This window comes from Sceloporus undulatus, chromosome 6 (assembly GCF_019175285.1).
Source record: "Sceloporus undulatus isolate JIND9_A2432 ecotype Alabama chromosome 6, SceUnd_v1.1, whole genome shotgun sequence".
Classification (NCBI taxonomy): domain Eukaryota; kingdom Metazoa; phylum Chordata; class Lepidosauria; order Squamata; family Phrynosomatidae; genus Sceloporus; species Sceloporus undulatus.
In genome coordinates, this window is record NC_056527.1 from 153,561,053 (window position 1) to 153,581,117 (window position 20,065).

The 20,065-nt window shown below is 41.6% G+C and overlaps 1 protein-coding gene across 1 annotated transcript; it reads right to left on the bottom strand.

Annotated features, from left to right (window-relative positions):
* Window positions 1-2,524: 2,524 nt before the first annotated feature.
* On the bottom strand, window positions 2,525-17,236 carry LOC121934027 (cytochrome P450 1A5). The gene is given in 7 exon segments (XM_042474003.1): window positions 2,525-4,393; window positions 6,035-6,121; window positions 6,918-7,041; window positions 7,152-7,187; window positions 7,190-7,238; window positions 11,091-11,948; window positions 17,087-17,236. Coding segments are annotated over 6 exon segments (1,422 nt in total). The 5' UTR covers window positions 11,928-11,948; window positions 17,087-17,236; the 3' UTR covers window positions 2,525-4,104.
* Between the last annotated feature and the right edge of the window lie 2,829 nt (window positions 17,237-20,065).

Sequence of the window (20,065 nt, forward strand, 5' to 3'; positions counted from 1 at the left end):
TAGGCGGAGGAAGAGAGACGAATAGTAAAAGGGGGAAAGCACGCATGCGCAGAACGGAGCAGTGCCTTTCCCCCCTCCCACAGAGGAAGGAAAGACGCGCATGCGCAGAAAAGAGCAGAGTGTGTGTCTTTTTTTCTTCTTCCCCTCCTCCCTGAGGGAGGAAAGGCACGCATGCGCAGACAGGAGCCTTATGTGTGAAGTCTAAGGAGGCTCCCTCCTCAATATGACATCCCTTCAAAGACTTAAAACAGGGCTAATGGGTGTCATATTGAGGAAGGAGCGAGCTTGTTTTCTGCTGCTACAGAGAAGAAGGTACAATGGAGCAATGGATGGAAGTTAAAGGAAAAGAGATTCCAGCTCAACATTAGGAGGAATTTCCTGACCATTAGAGCTGTTTGACTGTGGAATATATAATCTTGGAGTGTGGTGGGGTCACCTTCCTTAGAGGTCTTTAAATGGAGGCTTGATGGTCATCTGTCAGGGATGCTTTGATTGAGAGTTCCTGCATGGCAGAATGGGGTTGGACTGGATGGGCCTTGGAGTATCTTCCAACTCTATGATTCTATGATTCTAAGTCATTTCTGACTTATGGCAACCCTAAGGTGAATTTATCACAGGGTTTTCCTGGCAAGAGTTGTTCAGAAGAGGTTTCCCGTCGCCTTCCCTTGAGGTTGAGAGAGTGTGACTTGCCCAAGTCAAGGTCACCTAATGGGTTTTATGGCTGAACTGGGAATCGAACCCCAGTCTCCAAGTCATAGTCCAACACCCAAACCACTATGCCATGCTGGCTCTACAGAACTGTAAAACGACTGTTTTCAAGTGGCTTTTTATCCCTTTAAAATAATCTCAGTAGGTGCCAGCCACAGATGCTGCGAAAGGTCAGGAATAAACTCTTCTAGAACATGGCTACATCACCCGAAAAACCCACAAAAAAACTACGGATGTTGCCCATGAAAGCCTTTGACTTCACAAACTCAGTAGGATCAGACAAATTAACTGCAAGTCCTCAGTATCATAGAAAGCAATTTTTATTAATATACATCAATACACATAGCACCTTACATATAATCCTTGCCCTATAGAACGTCTAGTCTAGAGGCTGGTAGTTACACTATACACATATTGAGTCCTAATAGAAGAGATGTGATAATGAAAACGTTTGGAGGAAGGGTTTGGAAGGAGAGAGATGGCACCTGATAAACAATGACTGAGAATCTGAAGCATTGCACATGTTGTTGGCTTAAACAATAAGTCTCATCATCCCTGAGAGAGAAGGGTTGGCAGGAACTGCAGTCCATTGTCTGAAAGGCCACTGTTTCTGCACTGAGAATGAGGCAAATGCGGGATATTCAGACGTGTTTGTGCCAAAGAGCAATAACACAAAAATAAAGTGAATGGAAAGTTGACAAAAATGACACCTTTTGGACTGTTCCTGAAAGTAAAAAGGTGCCATTATTGCTCTTTGGAAGAAACATTGTCTGAAAAACATCCTGCATTTGCGGAGGTTTTCTACATTCAAATCTCGTTTCTGCCTGGGATTTGTCTAGTGTGATAAGGTCCAAGGATTGTTAAAGGAAGATAGTTGAATTCTCAAATATGTAATTTGTGCCTTTATTTGGGAGACCAATAGCCACCTGTATATTTAATGTTTTTGAAATACTTTTTCGCATCCATCCTTAATTTACAAGCATTTGCTATTGATGCAGTGATGCTTCTGTTCAGCAAATGCAATCCAGGCCTCCCTCGGAAGTCGCCTTGTATTGAGTCAGATCTAGCTCAATATTGTCAACTCTGGCTGGCAGTAACTGACTGTCCAGGGTTTCAAACAGGATTCTTTCCTCGCCCTCCTTAGAGATCTCTGGTGGTACCCCATGCAATAAGTAGTCAACAGGTTTGGCTTTGCTTTGCTTCCAAAATCAGATGAGGTTCAGTATGTTCCAAGTGAGATGATGAAGATGCTTCAATGAGCATTAAACAATGCAGTGTTCCCAACCATGCTTTCATGGGACTCCTGTTTCCAAGTTCTCTCCCCAGATTTCCAGATGTTCAGTAGTCTAGATCTCATTCTTCATGCGGCTATAACTTATAAGCACAGAGACCTTGTACCACCTTTGAGGGTAGCATGTGCTTTCATGGACTACTTGAGCCTATTTCTTGTTCTCGGAGAAGTTATGTTCATAGATGGGTCGGTTCCTTACTTATGCCACTAGACTGGAGATTTCTCTTTTGATCTTGTGTACCGAAAGCTCTTGTTTTCAAAAGCTCATAGGAGAAAGCTTGGAAAACCAATATAAAATTTACTTTTATGTTTTGGTTTCAAAGAAAATTTTTACAAGACGTTATTTAGATGGCATCTCTCTCCAGTTAGATTAGCCAAAATACATAAAAGTAGAAGTGGCCTTTGCTGAAAATGTAATGGAACTTTACGCTCCTTTTATCGTATCTGGTGGAAATGCCCTCCTGCAAAACAATATTGGTCAGAAATCCACAATACGATAACACAAATTCTGAAAATGAATTTTGCTTGACATCCTGAAATGTACTTACTTAATATGCTACAAATGATAGAAGGAAAAATCAATCCAAAACACGAAAAAACCTCTTATTCTATAAGATAACAACCGCTTGCATTGTATCCTCAAGCAATTGGAAAAACCAGATCTCCCCTACAGTGGAAGACTGGCTATACAAACTATTTGACACGCTAAGTCTGGATAGATTAACAACAATGTTAAAAGACAATACATTTTATAATTTAGAAGATGAATTTCATATTTGAAATTATGATGGGGAGATTCGGTAAGAAAATATTTAAGAAGCTAAACAGACTGGAAATACAATAAAACAGAGAGAAAACAATATATTACAATGGGAATATATACAGATACATACATATATAAGAGCAAAATGTTAAAATTCCCTTAAAAAAACAGAAAAGGTATATGACATTAACAAAGCATTTAGATAGGAAGAGAAAGTTAAGCACAGGCTTGAGATGTTTTTAGTTTAGAAATAGTGGTTAGATGTTATATTGTCTAATGCTGTTAAGTGTTTTTCTTTAGTCTTGATGGGTTATATTTGTTATGTTTGTGGAAGTATTATATGTTTTAATAAAATATTATTTTAAAAAAGCACATGCTACCAACTCCTTTCTTGCAGTTAGTCTCAAAGGTGCTACAAGATCTCTTTGCATACCGATTTTCCAGCGATGTCTTTGAATTAGAAGCACAGAGTTCGAAAACATGGACCCAGGTGACCTTTCCAACAGAGAACGCATACTTCCAAGACAAGTAGGTCCATGTTCTATGCCCAACAACCCAACCCACCCTTGGATTGTACAACTAGAGACAGAAATCACACATACCTCCAGCATTCCTCACAATTGACAAGGGCTACACAGTTCTCACCTTTGTTCTATGAATGCATCTCTCAACCTTGAAGCCTCTAAATTAGTGATTCCCAAACTCTGGTCCTCCAGGTTTTGGACGTCAGTTTCCAGAAGCCTCAGTCATCTTTGGTCCATGGTCTGAGATTCCAAGAGCCAAAGTCCAAATCACTTGGAAGGCCAGACTTTGGGAATCACTGAGACAAAGGGAGATGAGAAATGTTCCCCATTTTATCCGGAACACCCCAAGCTGGGTTAAAGCTTCCACAAGGCACTTTGGGCAGTCACATTGGATATCAAAAAGTCTTAAAGCTAAACCTGTACACCAAAGTTGATAGATCCAACCTTTGTCTTTATGTAGTACTAGACAAGCTTGAGGACAGTGAGGTCCGAATGCACAACCAGAACCACACAGAGACTAGTTTTTTTCCATGTGGATCAGCCTGGAAAAACCTTTCCTTCCCATCACTTAAAGCAAAGTGACTTTGTGTGTAGCTGCAAATGCCTCACCCTATCAGCATCTGGCAGGCAGAGCTCCACACCTTTTGATAACAGCAAGCCGCCTGTTATTTTGTTAGTCTTTTGAAGGAATGCCTCAACACAGCAGCTCATCCTAGGCGCCCAGTTCACTCCAAGGCAAATTATGACCTTTGCAATAGCGGATACCTCCCCACCCCAATAGTCCAATGTCAATGGCTGCTCATTCCAGATTTCTTGGGTTAGAAACGCGGTTTGATCTGGAAGTCCTCACACTTCTTGCATTTCATGGTGAGTCCATACTGGGGGGTGATATCCACTTTCTCGCTGCTGCACACACTGAACTCCAGCTTCTGGACCAAGATGGTTAAGAAAAGGAAGAGCTCCCATTTGCCAATGTTTTCCCCGATGCACTTCCTTTTACCCAAGCCAAAGGTAAGGATCTTTTCACTGTCGGCTCGGTTTATCGCTGTGCCATCCGCAGTCAGAAAGCGTTCTGGGTTGAAAGCAGAAGGATCCTTCCAAAGTTTCCTAGGGGAAAAAGGTCATACATGGTAGATTACAATTTCACATAAGCTTGCACAAGTATTCTGAAAAAGCACATGCTAGTCTAGATATACGTGTGGTGTTCCTTCAGGTCATTTCTGACATATGGCTACCCCATTCCAGGGAGTCTTGGCAGGATTTGTTTGGATGAAATTTGCCATAGTGTTCCTCTAAGGCTGAGAGTGTAACTTGCCCCCTTAATGGGTTTCCATAGGCAAGTAGCAATTTGAATCCTGGTCCCCCAGAGTCCTTCTCCAACAGTCAAGCCACTGGCTCTCTACTTTAAAGGCACCAGATTGTGCCTTAGTGATCTTGAACACTAAGTAGGATCAGGCCTGGTTAGTACTTGGATGAGGGGCAGCAAGGAATATCGGATATTGTAGGCTATATTTCAGAGGTGGTGCTGGCACACAGATGGTCACACCTGCCTTGGGGTTGCATTTGGTCTACGGCAAAATAAACGCAGGGGTGAGATGGTGACACCTCTCTAATGGTGTCACCTGGCACTGTCCTCACATGCACAACCCGCAACCCCCTACTGACACCACTGGTGTTTGCTCAATGAAAATGTGTAAAGTTGACATCTAGACCTGGCATATGGTTATCTGGAAACAGCAGAATTACACAGACCTTGCCAACAATTTCTTTTTGGTATTTGTGCTGCAATTTTAACTTTTAAAAAACTTTGCTGATCTTTTGGTATTTACTTGTGACTTTTTCTTGTTGTTTTTGTTGTGGTTGCGTGCCTACAAGTTGTTTCCAACCTATGGCAATGCTAAGGCGAAACTATCATGGAGTTTTCTTGGCCAGGTTTGTTTAGAGGAGGTTTGCCATTGCCTTCTCCTGAGGCTGAGAGCCTGTGGCATGCCCAAGGTCACCCAATGAGTTTCATAGTCTTCACAGTGGAGGAATTGCACATGGTTTAAGTGCTGGTTCACCCCGCACCCTGGGAGCATACCCCATTGTCCTTTATGGCGTATGCTCAATTCCCCTTACGTGGGGGGTGGTGGTGGTCCAAAACGGATCCACGTAAGGGGAGGCACAACTGTATATAAATAAAACTGCTATTTCTATTGCTATTACTATAAGATTTTTAAATAGTTTAATAATTTGTAAGTCTGATCTCGGAAGCTAAGTAGTGTCAGCTCTGATTAGTACTTGAATGAATGGGAGATCACCAGCAATTGTGCTGTGGGCTGTATTGCAGAGAAAGGAAACTGCAAAATGACCTCTGAAAATTCCTTACCTAAAAAGGCCTATTAACAGGCAACCTTAAGGCAAATGTGCTCTCACATGCATGTACACCCAAACAGAGACTTCCTTAAGCCCCATTATTGGGGGAATATAGGATTTATTACCACTACTACTACTACTACTACTATTTATTTATTTATTTATTTATTTTTATCCTGCCTTTCTCCCAAGTTGGGACCCAAGGCGGCTCACAACACACACACATACACACACACACACACACACACATTAAAACAACACTTTAACAACAATTAAAAAAATCCAAATAAAACAGTAAAAAGTTTTTTAAAAGTACAACATTCAAAATGAAAACAACTTTCCAAATTCTGGGAATGCCGGCACATCTCGAAATCATGTTCTAGAGATACTTACGGATCATGGTTGACTTGCCACTGGTTGACAAAAACACAAGTATCTTTAGGGATGTAGAAGCCATTCAGTGCTGTGTCCTTCGTTGTGCTACAAAGGGGGAAGTGCACAGTATTTTTACAGGTGACATTTGTCCAAAATCTGCAAAGCATTTAATTCTTATTTTGTTAAACTACTATGGCTTGAGCCACAAAAAGGTGATCATTGTAATCTTATTTGTATACTAGAGCCTGGAAATGTAACTTTTTCTGACTATCTTTGAGACTACCTGAAAGAAAGAAGTTGGCAGCATGAGTTTTCATAGACTTAAGTCTACTTCCTCAGATGTTTCTTAAGGAAATAGACGGAAGTCTATAAAAGTTAATGCTGCCAACTTCTTTCTTTCAGGTAGTCTCAGAGGGGCTACAAGATCTCTCTACATATATTTGGACATTACATTACATTACATTACATAAATGCATCTGAGGAAGTAGACTGATGTCTATGAAAGCTCATGCTGGCAACATCTTTAGTCTCAAAGGTGCTACAGGATCATTCTACATACTGATTTTGCAGATTAACACAGCTATATCTTTGAATTCTTTTTCTGACTACAACACATTTGGAGAACAAGAGTGGGCTCAGGGATTCTGGGATCAATAGTCCAGAAAGTAGCCTGTCCCTGTCCTAGGATATATATATATTCAATACTTCCAACTACTTTAGCAGTTACTCCCTCTCCCTTCTGATTTCTGTATATTCTAGTTTTGAGGAAGGGGGAATGGGTCTAGTTACAGCAGAGACTGCTAAAGGTATTTCCTTGGACTATAAATCCCAGCCCCAGCATAGCCAGTATGTTGATTCTGGCTCCCCCTAAGAAGTGGTTACATGGTTAAACCAGACTTACCAGTGCGGGATGGTGAAGGGCACAAAGGAGGTATGGCGGAACATCTCCAGGATAAATGCTTCTGTGTAAGGCAACATGCTCCGATCTGACAGTCTGGGCGTCCTTTCTCTGCCAATGTTTTGGTCTGCAGAGGCAGGGAAGGAGGCAAAGCGATAGAGACGGGAGGTTAATAAAAAATCCAGGTGTTTAAAAAAGCACATTAAAAAAAACTCCCAGCAGGAGGACTAGATTTACCTATTTCCTCTTGAATTTTCTTCTGCATTTCTGGATAATCACCAGGTACATGAGACACCAGGACAAAGCGGTGGTCACTGTGTCAAACTAGGAAAACACAAAGGAGCACCTTTTAGAACTGGGTGCAGACAGCAGAATAGTGATTCAAACCAATGATTGCTAGTGAAAAGAGTGGAAGCCACTACAAGTGGGACCTGCAGTGTTTGTGCAATGTGGAGCCAAGTAGGTAAGGTAACATCTTTGGACTACAGATCCCAGAACCTCCACCAGCGTGTCCACAGGTGGCTGGATGATTTTGAGAGCTATAGTACAAAGAGCCTGAGCTTCAGAGATGGAAGGAATATCTGCTGTTTTGGGATATTAAACTTGGGACACAATCTTATCGGTGGAAAGAATTTAACAAAGTACCGAAATCTTTGCAATTGTTGTCATGCCTAAATCCATTACCAATATAAATCCCATTAATTCAGTGGGGTTTATTCTAGTTTAAGGCTGGCAATTGGGTGTCCAACACAAGCCTAAAATGGCTCATGGCCAGTAGGAATAAATGCATTTGAAGAAACAAAGAAGTCACAACACAAGATAAGAAACTTTTGTACCATTGACAATAATTCTGTAGAGGATGACTTTAATTTTTAATAATGTATGTTTTTTAATTTGTTTGAATTGTTTAATTGTTGTTGTTTTTTAAAAAACAACCTTGTATTTTGCATGTTTAAAAAGTGCCCATACCTGGCCCAGAGGGACCTTGAAACTGTTGTAACATGCTCTGGTAACCCGAGATTGGATTTCTGCAACGCACTCACATGGGGCAACCCTTATACAAACTCGGAACTACAATTGTTACAGAATATGGAAGCCAGGCTGGTCACTGGTACCTCCAGGGCCACCACATAACACTGGTACTACAAGATCTGCGATTGGCTGCCTATTCGCTTCCGGGCACAATATAAGGTGTTTGGTGATGACCTATAAAGCCCTAAATGGCTTGGGCCCAGGATACCTGAAGGACCGCCTCTCCCCGTACATTCCGTCCCGCACCCTCAGAACATCTGGGCAGCAACACTTAGGGTGCCAGGGGCTAGGCTTACCTCTACCACGAGGAAGTCTTTTTCCATCGCAGCCCGGCCCTTTGGAACACCTGCCCACAGAGCTCCGCTCGGCCACCTCCCTGGCAAATTTAGAAAGGTTTAAAAACCTTCTATTTAAGATCGCATTCCCCCAATTAGAGTCCTAGTAGGCCTCCCCTCCTTCGTACTCCGCAAGAGGACTGGCTAACGGGGCTTTTATCTGTCTATGTTTATATTGTATGTTGTTAATTTTTGATTTTTTATTGTAATATGTGTTGTTTTATTCGGATGTAAACCGCCCTGATCTCTGAAAGGGCGGTATATAAATAAAAAGTTTTATTTATTTTTATTTTTTATTTTTAACTTGGACTGCTTTAGATTTGTAAGCCCCTTTGTACTGGGAGGAAGTGGGATTAAATAAACATAATAAACAGATAGGATGATGATGAATGATGATGATGATGGATGGTGATCTGTTTCAGATACAAGTCCCATGTTTGCTGGATTGGGAGCAACAATTCAGTCACCTAACTTCCTCAACTCTGTTTAATTGTAAAGATAAGAGGCCAGCTAGGCAGAGGAGAACAAGGAAACCTTTTCCTACACAATGGATCAGGGATGTGAAAACAAAGTATTCTTCGTGTATTCTACACAGAGTACAATGAGAGATATGTAGCCATGTCTGAAATGTTTATTGTCTTTGCAAAGCAGAATGCATTGCAACTGAAATAAGGTGGGATTGAAAGAGTAAGGACTGAGCCTAACTAGTCACTCCAGTCGGAGATCCTTACCTGCTCCAAAAATATCACTGACAATGTGGTACAATATTTATTATATCCGAGAGCTGGATATTGGCATTCACATCCACGTTTTTTATCTGGCAGTAGTCGATCAGGGAGTCGTAATGTCTCGGAGTTGTTCTGAAATAGAAATCCAGAGGATGATTGTGATGCTCAACTGCAGAACATCGGTTTAGAAGAGCACTTACTACTGGTCAACCAGTAAGATGAGATATGTCAGGGACCCCTGCGTGTAAAAACTACTGTGGCAGCACATTGAGTTTTGTGCATCCTTAAAATGACAAGATTCATGACACAGCACAACACAAGCTGTTTTAGGTTTGACTAGTGTCTCCATGGAGGACCATTTGGAAAGTCCTATTTATACTAATTGAATTCCATGGGAGCAGAGAGGTATGAACGAAAACTACAACTAAACCATGTATGTAAAGTTGTAGCTTAGATTTAAGTTCCCCTTCTGTTTTAGCTTCTAGTAAACATATAAAAAGAGCAGGGTGCTGTATGGTTTTAAGTTGCTACTAGGCCTCTGGAGACCAGGGTTCAAATCACTGCTCAACTACAGAAACCACTGGTGATCTTGGGCAAGTCCCACTCTCTCATCTTCAGAGGAAGGCAATGGCAAAACCCCTCTGATAAACTTTGCCAAGAAAATCTTGTGAGAGGTTGGTCTTAGGGATGCCGTAAGTCAGACATGACTGAAGGCCACACAACAAAAACAATACAGCAAGCATAGAAAGCATAATGGGACCACCAAGAAATGGATTAGATGACATTTCAACCTCTTAGGTGTTTTTTCTCTATACTACACATCCCCTTACATGTTTGGGGTCGGTGGGTAAAAGAGAAAACAATCCTCTTGTGATGCCTATAGAAACCTTGAGACTCATGCAATGATCAAGAGAGATAGGAACTGCACAAGTTTGTGGGAATAAAACAGCAAAGCATCTCAAACTATACACTACTACTTCAAGACATAGCCGTGTTAGTCTGAAGAATCAGTATGCAAAGGGATTTTGTCGCACCTTTGAGATTAACTGAAAGATAGAAGTGGTAGTATGACCTTTTGAAGACTTGAGCCTGCTTCCTAAAATGCATCTACGAAGCTCATGCTACCACTTATGTCTTTCAGTTAGTCTCAAAGGGCTGCAAGATCCTTTTGAACGCATTTGTTTACTATAACCAACTTGAGGGCCATGACAGTGCAGACTGAACAACCTACTATGTTACCTATTATGTACAGAGCACTTGGGTCTGGGCCATATGCTTTCGCTGCACATGTTAAATGTAGCCATGAGTCTAGCTGCCGTACGCTGTAGGCAGGTTTTATCTTGTTTTTGATGATTATGTAAAGTGCTGCATAAAATATATAGTGCTATATAAATAAACCATAGTAGCAGTAATAATAATAAAAATAATAATAATAATAATAATAATAATAATGTATTACAAAATACACTCATCCCTCCACATCTGCAGCTTTGACTTTTGTGGATTTGATTATTCAAAGATTTTATTCATATGTTCTCTCTAGGAAAATCTAGGTCCTCCAACGCAACTCTATGGTCACCTTTAACCAAAAGTCACACTGAAGGACCTGGAGATTCCTAGAGAGAACACCAGGCATTTGTAGCTCTTCCAGTGCAGTTCTATGGCCAAAGTCTGCCAGATGTTGACCACAGAGTTGTACTGGAGGACCTAGAGAGGTGTTCTCCTAGGTAAAAACATAGTGTTTTTGTTATTTGCAGTTTTTCCACATTCTTGTGACCCTAACCCCAGCGAATGTGGAGGGATGAGTATAATATGTGGACATGTTCTGCTCCACTTGTGAATTATGCATATATGTGACATCAACTGTAGTCATCAACTTGCAGGTCTTTTCTCATGATGGATATGCTTTGCTTACTGGATCAGAGCTTGTAGATATTTTGGATGACTATTCCCAGAATCCCCATCACCAACAGTGGCCATGTCAGCTAGGGATTTGTAGTCCCAAACCATTTTACCAGCAGAGAAAGAAAAGCCAAGCAGCACGTGCCCCAAAACAAAAATCATACACATAACACACCCACCTTATCAAAGCTCACGTAATGTTCCTTCACAATCCTCCCTACAAGGGCATCAAATCGCTGGTTGAGGTCCTTGAAGCCCTTCATGGTGCGGCTGGGAAGATACTGGAGGACAGGGATAAAGTCGGCTGGGTTGCCAGAGGCTGCTGCTGCTCCAAACTCATTGTTGATATTCACGATACTTAGCAACTCCTGGTTTTCATGATCATACCGTTTACCAAAGCACATGGCACAGATGACATTGACCACGGAGATCACCAAGTACTGGTAAGGTTCAAAGCTATTCTTCTCCTTCATCAGCTCCTGGAACTTCATGACTAAGTAGTCTGCTTCTTTGGACACAAACTCCTCCAATGGACAAGCAGATGAGGTTGGATTGGCCGCAGTTGAGAAGATCTTCAAGGCGTTCTGGGCTACCTTCCTTTGGGCTCGCCAAACTTCTGCAGGACTCTTACTGAAGGTGAGGCTTTGGCCCTCTCCAATGAACTGGAAGCTGTAGAGATCGGGGCGGCCCGCAAAATCATCTCCTTGCTTGATCAAGGCTTGCTTGATGGTTTCCAAGCCACTCAGCACCAGCACTGGCCTTGTGCCGAGATGGAGTTGCATCACTTCGCCATACTTCTGGCTCATCTGGGTCAAAGTCAGATGGGGGTTCTTCCCCAGGTCCAGGATGTTGCCAATGAGTGGGTATCCCTTTGGCCCTGGGAGTCTCTTCAATCCTGGGGGAATCCGCTGCCAGTAAGATTTGACAATAACCAAAAGCAGACAGGAGAGGGCAAAGGCTAAAAGGATTTCTGTGAGTGACATAATGGGCTGGCTTCCCATCCTGAGAGCCTCCATGTTCCTAGAAGTTAACTTTTCCTAATGAACAAAAGAAGCAGAGACAGAGATAACACACACTGTGAGTCAAGGTTGGAGCAGAAGGTTATCTTGTGGTTACGATACAGTTTCAGTTGTTATGTAAGCTAATTTTTCTCAGTACTGTACTGTACTAAAATCATTTTTTTTCCATCTCAGGAACCTTCATGAGAACATGAAAAAGCAGGCTACCATACCACAATGAACACCAGATTTCAGGAAATTACGCAGTACCAGGCCTGGTTAGTACTTAGCTGGAAAACCTCCATGATCCCATTCCCAGCTCAGCCATGAAACCCAGTGCATGACTTTGGGCATGTTCTCAGCCTCAGGGGAAGGCCAGAGTGAACCTCCTCTGAACAAATCTTGCCAAGAAAACCCCATGATAAGTTCACCTTTGGATGTCCATAAGTGAGAAATGACTTGAAGCACACAACACACATACACACATGGTCCAAACTAGTAATTCCCCCCAAGCTCCACCTGGTAGTACCAGTTTAAAACTGCAGTGGACAAATTCTACCTTAAGCAGGGCTTCCAAGTCCTCTTCCTCCTCCTGTCCCCACACTTCTGGCCCTAGACCAGGGCACCCTAAAGACTGAGAATATGTGCGGCCTGCAGGGAATGGATTTGCTGAATGAGCAAGTCAAATGCACTCCATTCACTGTTCAAATCTCTTGGCAAGTTGCACCCACTCTCTGCCAGCATCCCTTTTATGTCTCTAAAATGGGGGATATCCACTCATGATTTGTAGAATAATTTCTTGTATTGTAAACAAGCTAGAGTCCCCCAGTTTGCCTCTCTTATGCCATTCGCTTTACCACTTTGCATTTGTGTATCCTCATCCCAAACGCCCCCCCCCCATCAGTTCCTTTTTCCTATTGACTTAAACATTGGTCTATTTAGCTCACTGTTTTATACACCAGCATTTGCCCAAAGGAAATCGTACAGACAGGCTGGACAACAACTCCCACTATCCCCAACCATACTGGGTGGGATGAGAGCTGTTTTGGACTGGGAACTGGAACATCTGAGTACAAATCTACCCTGAGCCATAAAATTTGTGCAGTAACCCAGATTATGGAGTGGCCTGCCGGATGAGATCCGTCATATAACCACTTTCAACAGCTTTAAAAGAGCTGTTAAGATGGATCTCTTCGGGCAGGCCTTTCCTGAATAGATACCTGGCCACCAAAAGAAAACCTAATTATCGGACCCTGATTTTTTGCTGCAGTTAATGTTGTTTGTTGTTTATTATTTTAAGTTATGTTTTATACTGTAAATCATTTAATTGTATTTTAAGGGGGGTGGGATTGGGGGGTATGAACTGTATATTTTAATGTTGTAAGCTGCCCCAATTGCATGGCATAGAGGGGCGGGATAAAAATTGATGATGATGATGATGATGATGATGATGATGATGACTAACCTTAGGAAGATCTGACCTTCTCATGTTGACCTACCTCGCAGGCTCGTGGTGAGCATAAATAGAGAAAGAGAACGCCATGTACTCTCCCTTGAGCTCATGGAGGAAAATTGAGATTACAAAGGCAAGGAGCCAATAAATTATTATCAAGAGGGCAAAGGCTGGGGATATCATGATTGGCGGTTGTTCCCTTTGATTTCAGATATGAATGTTTCCTGGCCATATCTAGGTATGGCCAGGCAGTGAGCCTGGGATATTTTACATGCAACCCTTGGGCTCTGCCATGAAGCTGGAGGCGAAGATGAAATTATTTTTATTTTAGATTGTATATGAAATTATTATTATTTGCTCTTGGAGACAGATTTCCCTATGGAGACATGGATTCCAATTCTGGGAAGTCCAGACATGCCTCAGTTAACAAAGCCTCTGACAAAGAAGCTCCTTTTTACAAGTTATTTTTATGCCCGTAAGCCTTGCCCCTCCTTTTCCTCTTCATCCTCTGCCTAGCTGGAATTCTTTTAGCAGCCTCAGCATTAAAAAGGTGGCGAAGAAGCGCTGGGAAAGCAAACACTTTTTGTGTTTGTTTGCTGTGGTGTGTCTGCAATAAACAACTCAATAAAGCTGAAGCAGGGAGAAAATGTAATTCTAGTTTATCAATTCTGCTGTAAACTTTTGCGCCTGACTATCACACGGAGGGTAAATAGCAGCTGCCCTGAGAATACCAACTGAGCACTCATGAACAGCAAAACAGAGCTTTTCCCAACAGTTTCTCCTCTCCCCAGATGTTGAAAAACAACAACCACCACAACACAGATCTATACGTTTGGCCAAAATGCAAATCATAGGAAAGGTAGAAAGGCTGGTTAAATGATTTCTGTATACATTTTAGAAGAAGCTTTCAAGCAGTCTCCAGAAGCTTCCCAATGCTTTTGTTTAGTTTTGCAAGACTTATCCGACCCGGTAGTTTGATTTCACATGTGCATATTGTTCGTTTTGGATTACAAGTTTGCTGAAACACCTTGAACTGTTGTTCTTTTTGTGTGTGTGTTGGAATCTATCCCTGGTGTTCCCAATGTTATTTCTACAAGGCCGAGGAATGCATCTACCTTGTTGAGTGACGCTTTGCCTCTGCCTTGCTGACTGATGCCTGAGCTTTGTTTTGAAATTAGCGATTTCCAACTTGATGCCATCTGTACAGATCAGGTCTGTTGCTTTGCCAAGGTTGCCTACCTTCACTCTAATACACCTGTATTAGAGCAGAAGTAGGCAACCTTGGCAAGGAAACATACCAGATCTGTACAGATGGCATCAAGCTGCAAGTGGCTAACTGCAAAACAAATCAAACCAAGTGGACATTTATAGCTTTGCGGCCCTGTGCCACCACTACAAACCAGCTGTCCATACAGGTCTTTAGGAAGCAGAGGTGATTTTGGACATTAAAAAGATTTCCAACACTGGAGGGGATCACAAAAAAGATCTTGGGTCCACATACAGCCCATAGACCACATTCCTCCCATGTCTGTATTGAGATCACACAAACCAAGCCAAGTCGAGGAGAGCAACAGTAACCAGCATCTATAATTTGCCACCAACCAATACATGCTCACAATAAGTTGCACAATATTTGTGGCTGTGATGTTTCACGCGTCAAGGAGGAATTGTGTTTCCCCCACCAACAGTGGGAAAGTTCAGCTTGCCTTTGCAATGTGGACTGTGCTAACTGGGGTTGGAGATGGACCTTATCCCACTCGCTCAGAAACGGGATTTAAAGTAGATTTAAAGTAGGAAAAGCCTGCAAATGCGGGAGGTTTATCACACGATGTTTCTGCAACCCTTACACAATGTTCAACTGATATCTCTATGGGATGGTGAACATTCAGGGCCTCAAAAGCTGTTGGCTCTCAGGTCAATAGGGTGATGAATGCTTTCTGAGGGCCTGAACAGACAGGCCAAAATGAAGCTGCTTCGGGTCACTTTGGAGGTATGCTGTTTAAATGATGCATGCATCCTAAGAGGCCGGAAACCTTGCCAAAGCCACACTCGCAGCTTTGGCACAGCTTTTGGCCTCTTAAGATGCATGTGTCATTTAAACAGCATACCTCCAAAGAGACCCCAAGTAGCTTTATTTTGCCCTGTCTGTTCAGGCCCAGAGTTGCAATTTAAATTTTGAAGAGGGAATCCAAGGTGCTGAATGAAGCCTGTTCACCAAATACATTCAGCACCTTGGATAGCTCTTAAAAGCCCCAGTTAAAACCCAGTGTAGATTTACCACCTCACTGACTACAAACTACTGCTAGCGTCTTATCATTGAATCGCAGCTCATGCAGGACGTCTTTGAATGCTTGTGCATTGCATTATTATGATCATCATCATTATTAATTGCTGTTGCATGGGCTTCAAGTTACTGTTGCCTTTCTTGTGTGCCTTCAAGTTGTTTCTGACCCACGCTGGCCTTTAAGGTGGCATTTATCATGGGGTTTTCTTGGCAAGATTTGCTCATTGTGGGTTTGCCTTTGGCTTCCTCTGAGGCTGAGAGAGCATAACTTGCTCAAAGTCACCCAGTGGGTTTTCATGGCTGAGTGGGGATTCGAACTCTGGTCTCAGAGTCGTAGTCCAATGCTCAAACCACTGCACCGTCCTGCCACCCTCAGCTTTAACTTACCCTCCATCAAGGATTCTCATCTATGTTGTCTCATGCATTTTAACATGTTCACTTGTTTTAATTTTTATAAACCTTTCCAAGACACTCTGTACAGTCAGAGGCATTTTGGGACAATTCGTTATGAAGGCACAGGCTGCACCTGCACTGCAAAAAATAATGCTGCCTGGCACTGCCACGGCTCAAGGCATGGAATTCTGGGAATTGTAGTTTCATGGGGTATTTATGAGTGCCACAATAAACTACAAAGGAGTCCATCGCATTGAGCCATGGAAGTTAAAGCAGTGTTAAACTGAATGATTTCGAAGCTCCACAAAGCTTGCAACAAGTATATTGTGCATTTCGGTTGGCAAAGAAAGGGATCAATGATAGATCTGTGTGTGTGTGTGTGTGTGTGTGTGTGTGTGTATACACTCACACACACACACACACACATCCATCAGTGAAGTGGATACAGTCTTCCAGGTGGTCCTGACCAAAGCAGAATAGAGTGGCACTATGACTTCCCTTGATCTAGACACTAGACTTCTATGGATGCAGCCTAGGATCGCATTGGCCTTTTTAGCTGAAGCATCATACTGTTGGCTCATGTTCAACTTGTGGTCTGCTAGGACTCCTAGATCCCTTTACACTCTCTCTCTCTATATATATATATATAGGCAGTTTTTAAGGAAACTTTCTTCTTCTGCGCTGCTCTCTCTGATCAATCCTACCTTCCCCTCCTCTTCTGTCCCTGCAGAAAAAGTAACTGAAGAGAAACCAAACAGTGGTCAAAAGTAACGGGTAAGCCTCCTCTTTTTTGCATCTCCACGGGTATGAAAAGGAACGAGTAGGAAGAGGAACGAATTACTTGCCCTACCTGATGCTAAGTAACGGTGGGAAGCGTTAGGAGAAAGGAAACCTTCCAAGATCTGGGGGGAAATGGAGTGAACCGAGCAAAGAGGCGAGGTTTCCCTGCTCCCAAGACACGTGTACAGGGATGCAGACGTGCAAACCCCAGCCAAAGAGAGAGAGAGAGAGGAAAGTTTGCAGAATCAGCAAAAGTTCATTGCTCACCTTTTGCAAAAGCCTCGATCTTCTGGAGCTCCTTTCCTTCCAGGCGATTCGAAGGCTCCGAGGATGCGCTCCTTAGTTAGACACGCGTCTCTTGCTTGTCGGAATGCGTCCTGGACAGAGGCACTTTCTCTGTCCGCTTTATAATGCCCCTCCTGGCTCCTGATTGGTCGCCAGCCTCGGCCCCACGTGGCCTCCCTCCCTCCAATCCAGAGTGGCTGCGAATTTGGAAGCCAACTTTGCAAAAGGTTGGCTCCGATGCTGGCGCTTTGGTCCCGGGAGCCTCCGCACGCGGCTTGAGGGTTTCGAAAGCACTTTAGCATCGCAGGTTTCGGGATCATGTTCTGTTCTTTCCGTTCCTGCTTCTCTCAAGAGCCCTTGTCAGATCCCTCCGGTCCAAAACCTCTTTCTAGACCCTGCAAGGTGCAGGTGCCTATTAATGCGGTCGGATACCGCTTTAACTGCCACCCTTGGCTCCGTTTTGCAAAGTCCTGGGACTTTCTGGTTGTTCTAGAAAGATCAAGACCTTGGCTGCCTCTGCACTGCAGGAAATAACCCACTTTGACCCCGCTTTAACCGCCGTGGCTCCGACTTTTTGGTAGAGAAAGATCAAGACTTTGGCTGTATCTACACTGCAGGAATAAATGCGGATTGACCCCGATTTAGCTGCCATGGCTCCATCCGACAAGGATGCTGGGATGTATAGAGGCTTTTTGGCTGGGGCTAGATCCGCATTGTAGAAGTAACCCGGTTTGAGACCGCTTTAACTGCCCTGGCTCAGTGCTAGGGGATCCTGGGGACTGTAGTTCCGTGAGACATTCACCTTTCTCTGTCTGGGAGCCACAAGGAACGGCAATTCCCAGGACTCCCTAGCATTGAGCCAGGGCAGTTAAAGCGGTTTCAAACTGGGTCATTTCTGCAGTGTGTGAGCTCTGAGCGCGAGTAAAGGCTGCTTATCTTGCCGTACGCACTTCTTTATCCTGAAATGTCTGAATAGATAGATAGATAGATAGATGGAGATGCCTATAAAGTGTTACTTACTTGCTTACTTATTTTATATGCAGCCTTTCTCCAGGAAAGGGACGCAAGGCGGCTCACAGATACAAATAGCCCGACGCTTTACAATTAAATAATTATAGATAGATAGATAGATAGATAGATACCCACAACCAATGAAAACGATTTCAATCAAACAAGATTAAATCATTGCTTTAAAAAGGTTTACATTCCTATTGCTTTTCTCTGCCTCTATATTTCGCCTATATCTATGTCTCTATTTTCTAATTCTACACATATTCTATATAGTCATATCTCTATATACAGTATATTCTACATATATTCTACACTATATCTCTATATTCTCTACATGCTACATCTATATAGTCACTTTCTCTGTTTTCTATATTATATACTACATATCTCTATATTCTATTCTACATATATTCTATATAGTCTATATCTCTATAGTCTGTACAGTATATTAGAGATATAGACTTTCTTCTCTATCTTCTCTATATATTCTCTATATGCTAAATATATTCTATACTATATCTCTATATCCTGTATATTCTACATATACATCTCGATATTCATCTGTGTCTAAACTCTCTCTACCTATTTTCCTCCCTCTTCTCCCCCCCTGCTATATATGCTATATATTTATAAATATAATTTATATATTGGAATGCGTATGAATTCTGTGGGGTAGTTTCATATAATACACACACACAAAATATATATAATATATAACACACACACACACACACACACACACACACATATTTAGAACAATTATATATATATATACATATATATTTATAACTATTTTATATATATAATATGCACACATACAAATAATATATATATATATAGACACATATATATAATGTACAGTATATAGTATATATTTATACATAATATATATTTGTGCATATAATTATATGTAATATATATATATATATATGCATATTATATATATAATATATATATATAGAATACAATAATATGTATTAATATTATACACTAATATAATAAATATTATAGATATTACACACACACATACACACAACATTTATAATATATATATATGTGTGTGTGTGTGTGTAAATTATATATATATGTAAATTACAACACACACGTATATATTTATATAAATATGATATATGTATATGTATGTCAAATATATATATAATTTATATATTATATACTATATTATATTATATATATATAGGCACCACACACACACATATATATATATGAAAGCCCCGCCAACAATCTCCATCTCCCAGAATTCCGTAGCCTTGAGCCAGGGCAGTTAAAGCGGAGCATCTTGAAGTAGTTATGGTCCGCTTTTCCTGCCAGGGCAGTATCCTGGGATATTAGATTTAGGAGAAGGAGGTGTATTTCAAATCCTTGTGCCTCAACCACACTCCGAAGCCCGGGTTTCTAGGATGTCGCAGCGGCCGTAGTTGAAACGGGATCATCGCGCTACAACTGTCTAGTGTGAAAGAGAAATGAGGTGCCTGTGTTTTACATCAAAGGGTTGCTTTGCTGGCGTCAGGGGATAAGGACTGGGGTATATACAGTATGTATCCCATTTTTAAGAATATATATCCTGGTTATAAAAAAAGAAATAATGAAGGAAAGAAAAATTCACACCTGGAGAAAAGTAGGGTTTCAGGCAGACGAATAATACTACCCTTGCGATTTGCTAGTTTTCTAGATGAGAGGTCTTTGGATTTGATTCCCACACCATCTGAATATGGAAAAACTTTTATATTATGTTTATATTACATTACATTACATTATATTATCTTTCCACTCCTATTAAGTTTATATCTCTAATATAAAGCATACTCTACATATATTCTTATTTCTATATTCTATTGCTTGCAAAGCTACACACACACACTATATAATATAGATATATTATATATATATATATATATATATTAATATATATATATAAATTATATCCTAATC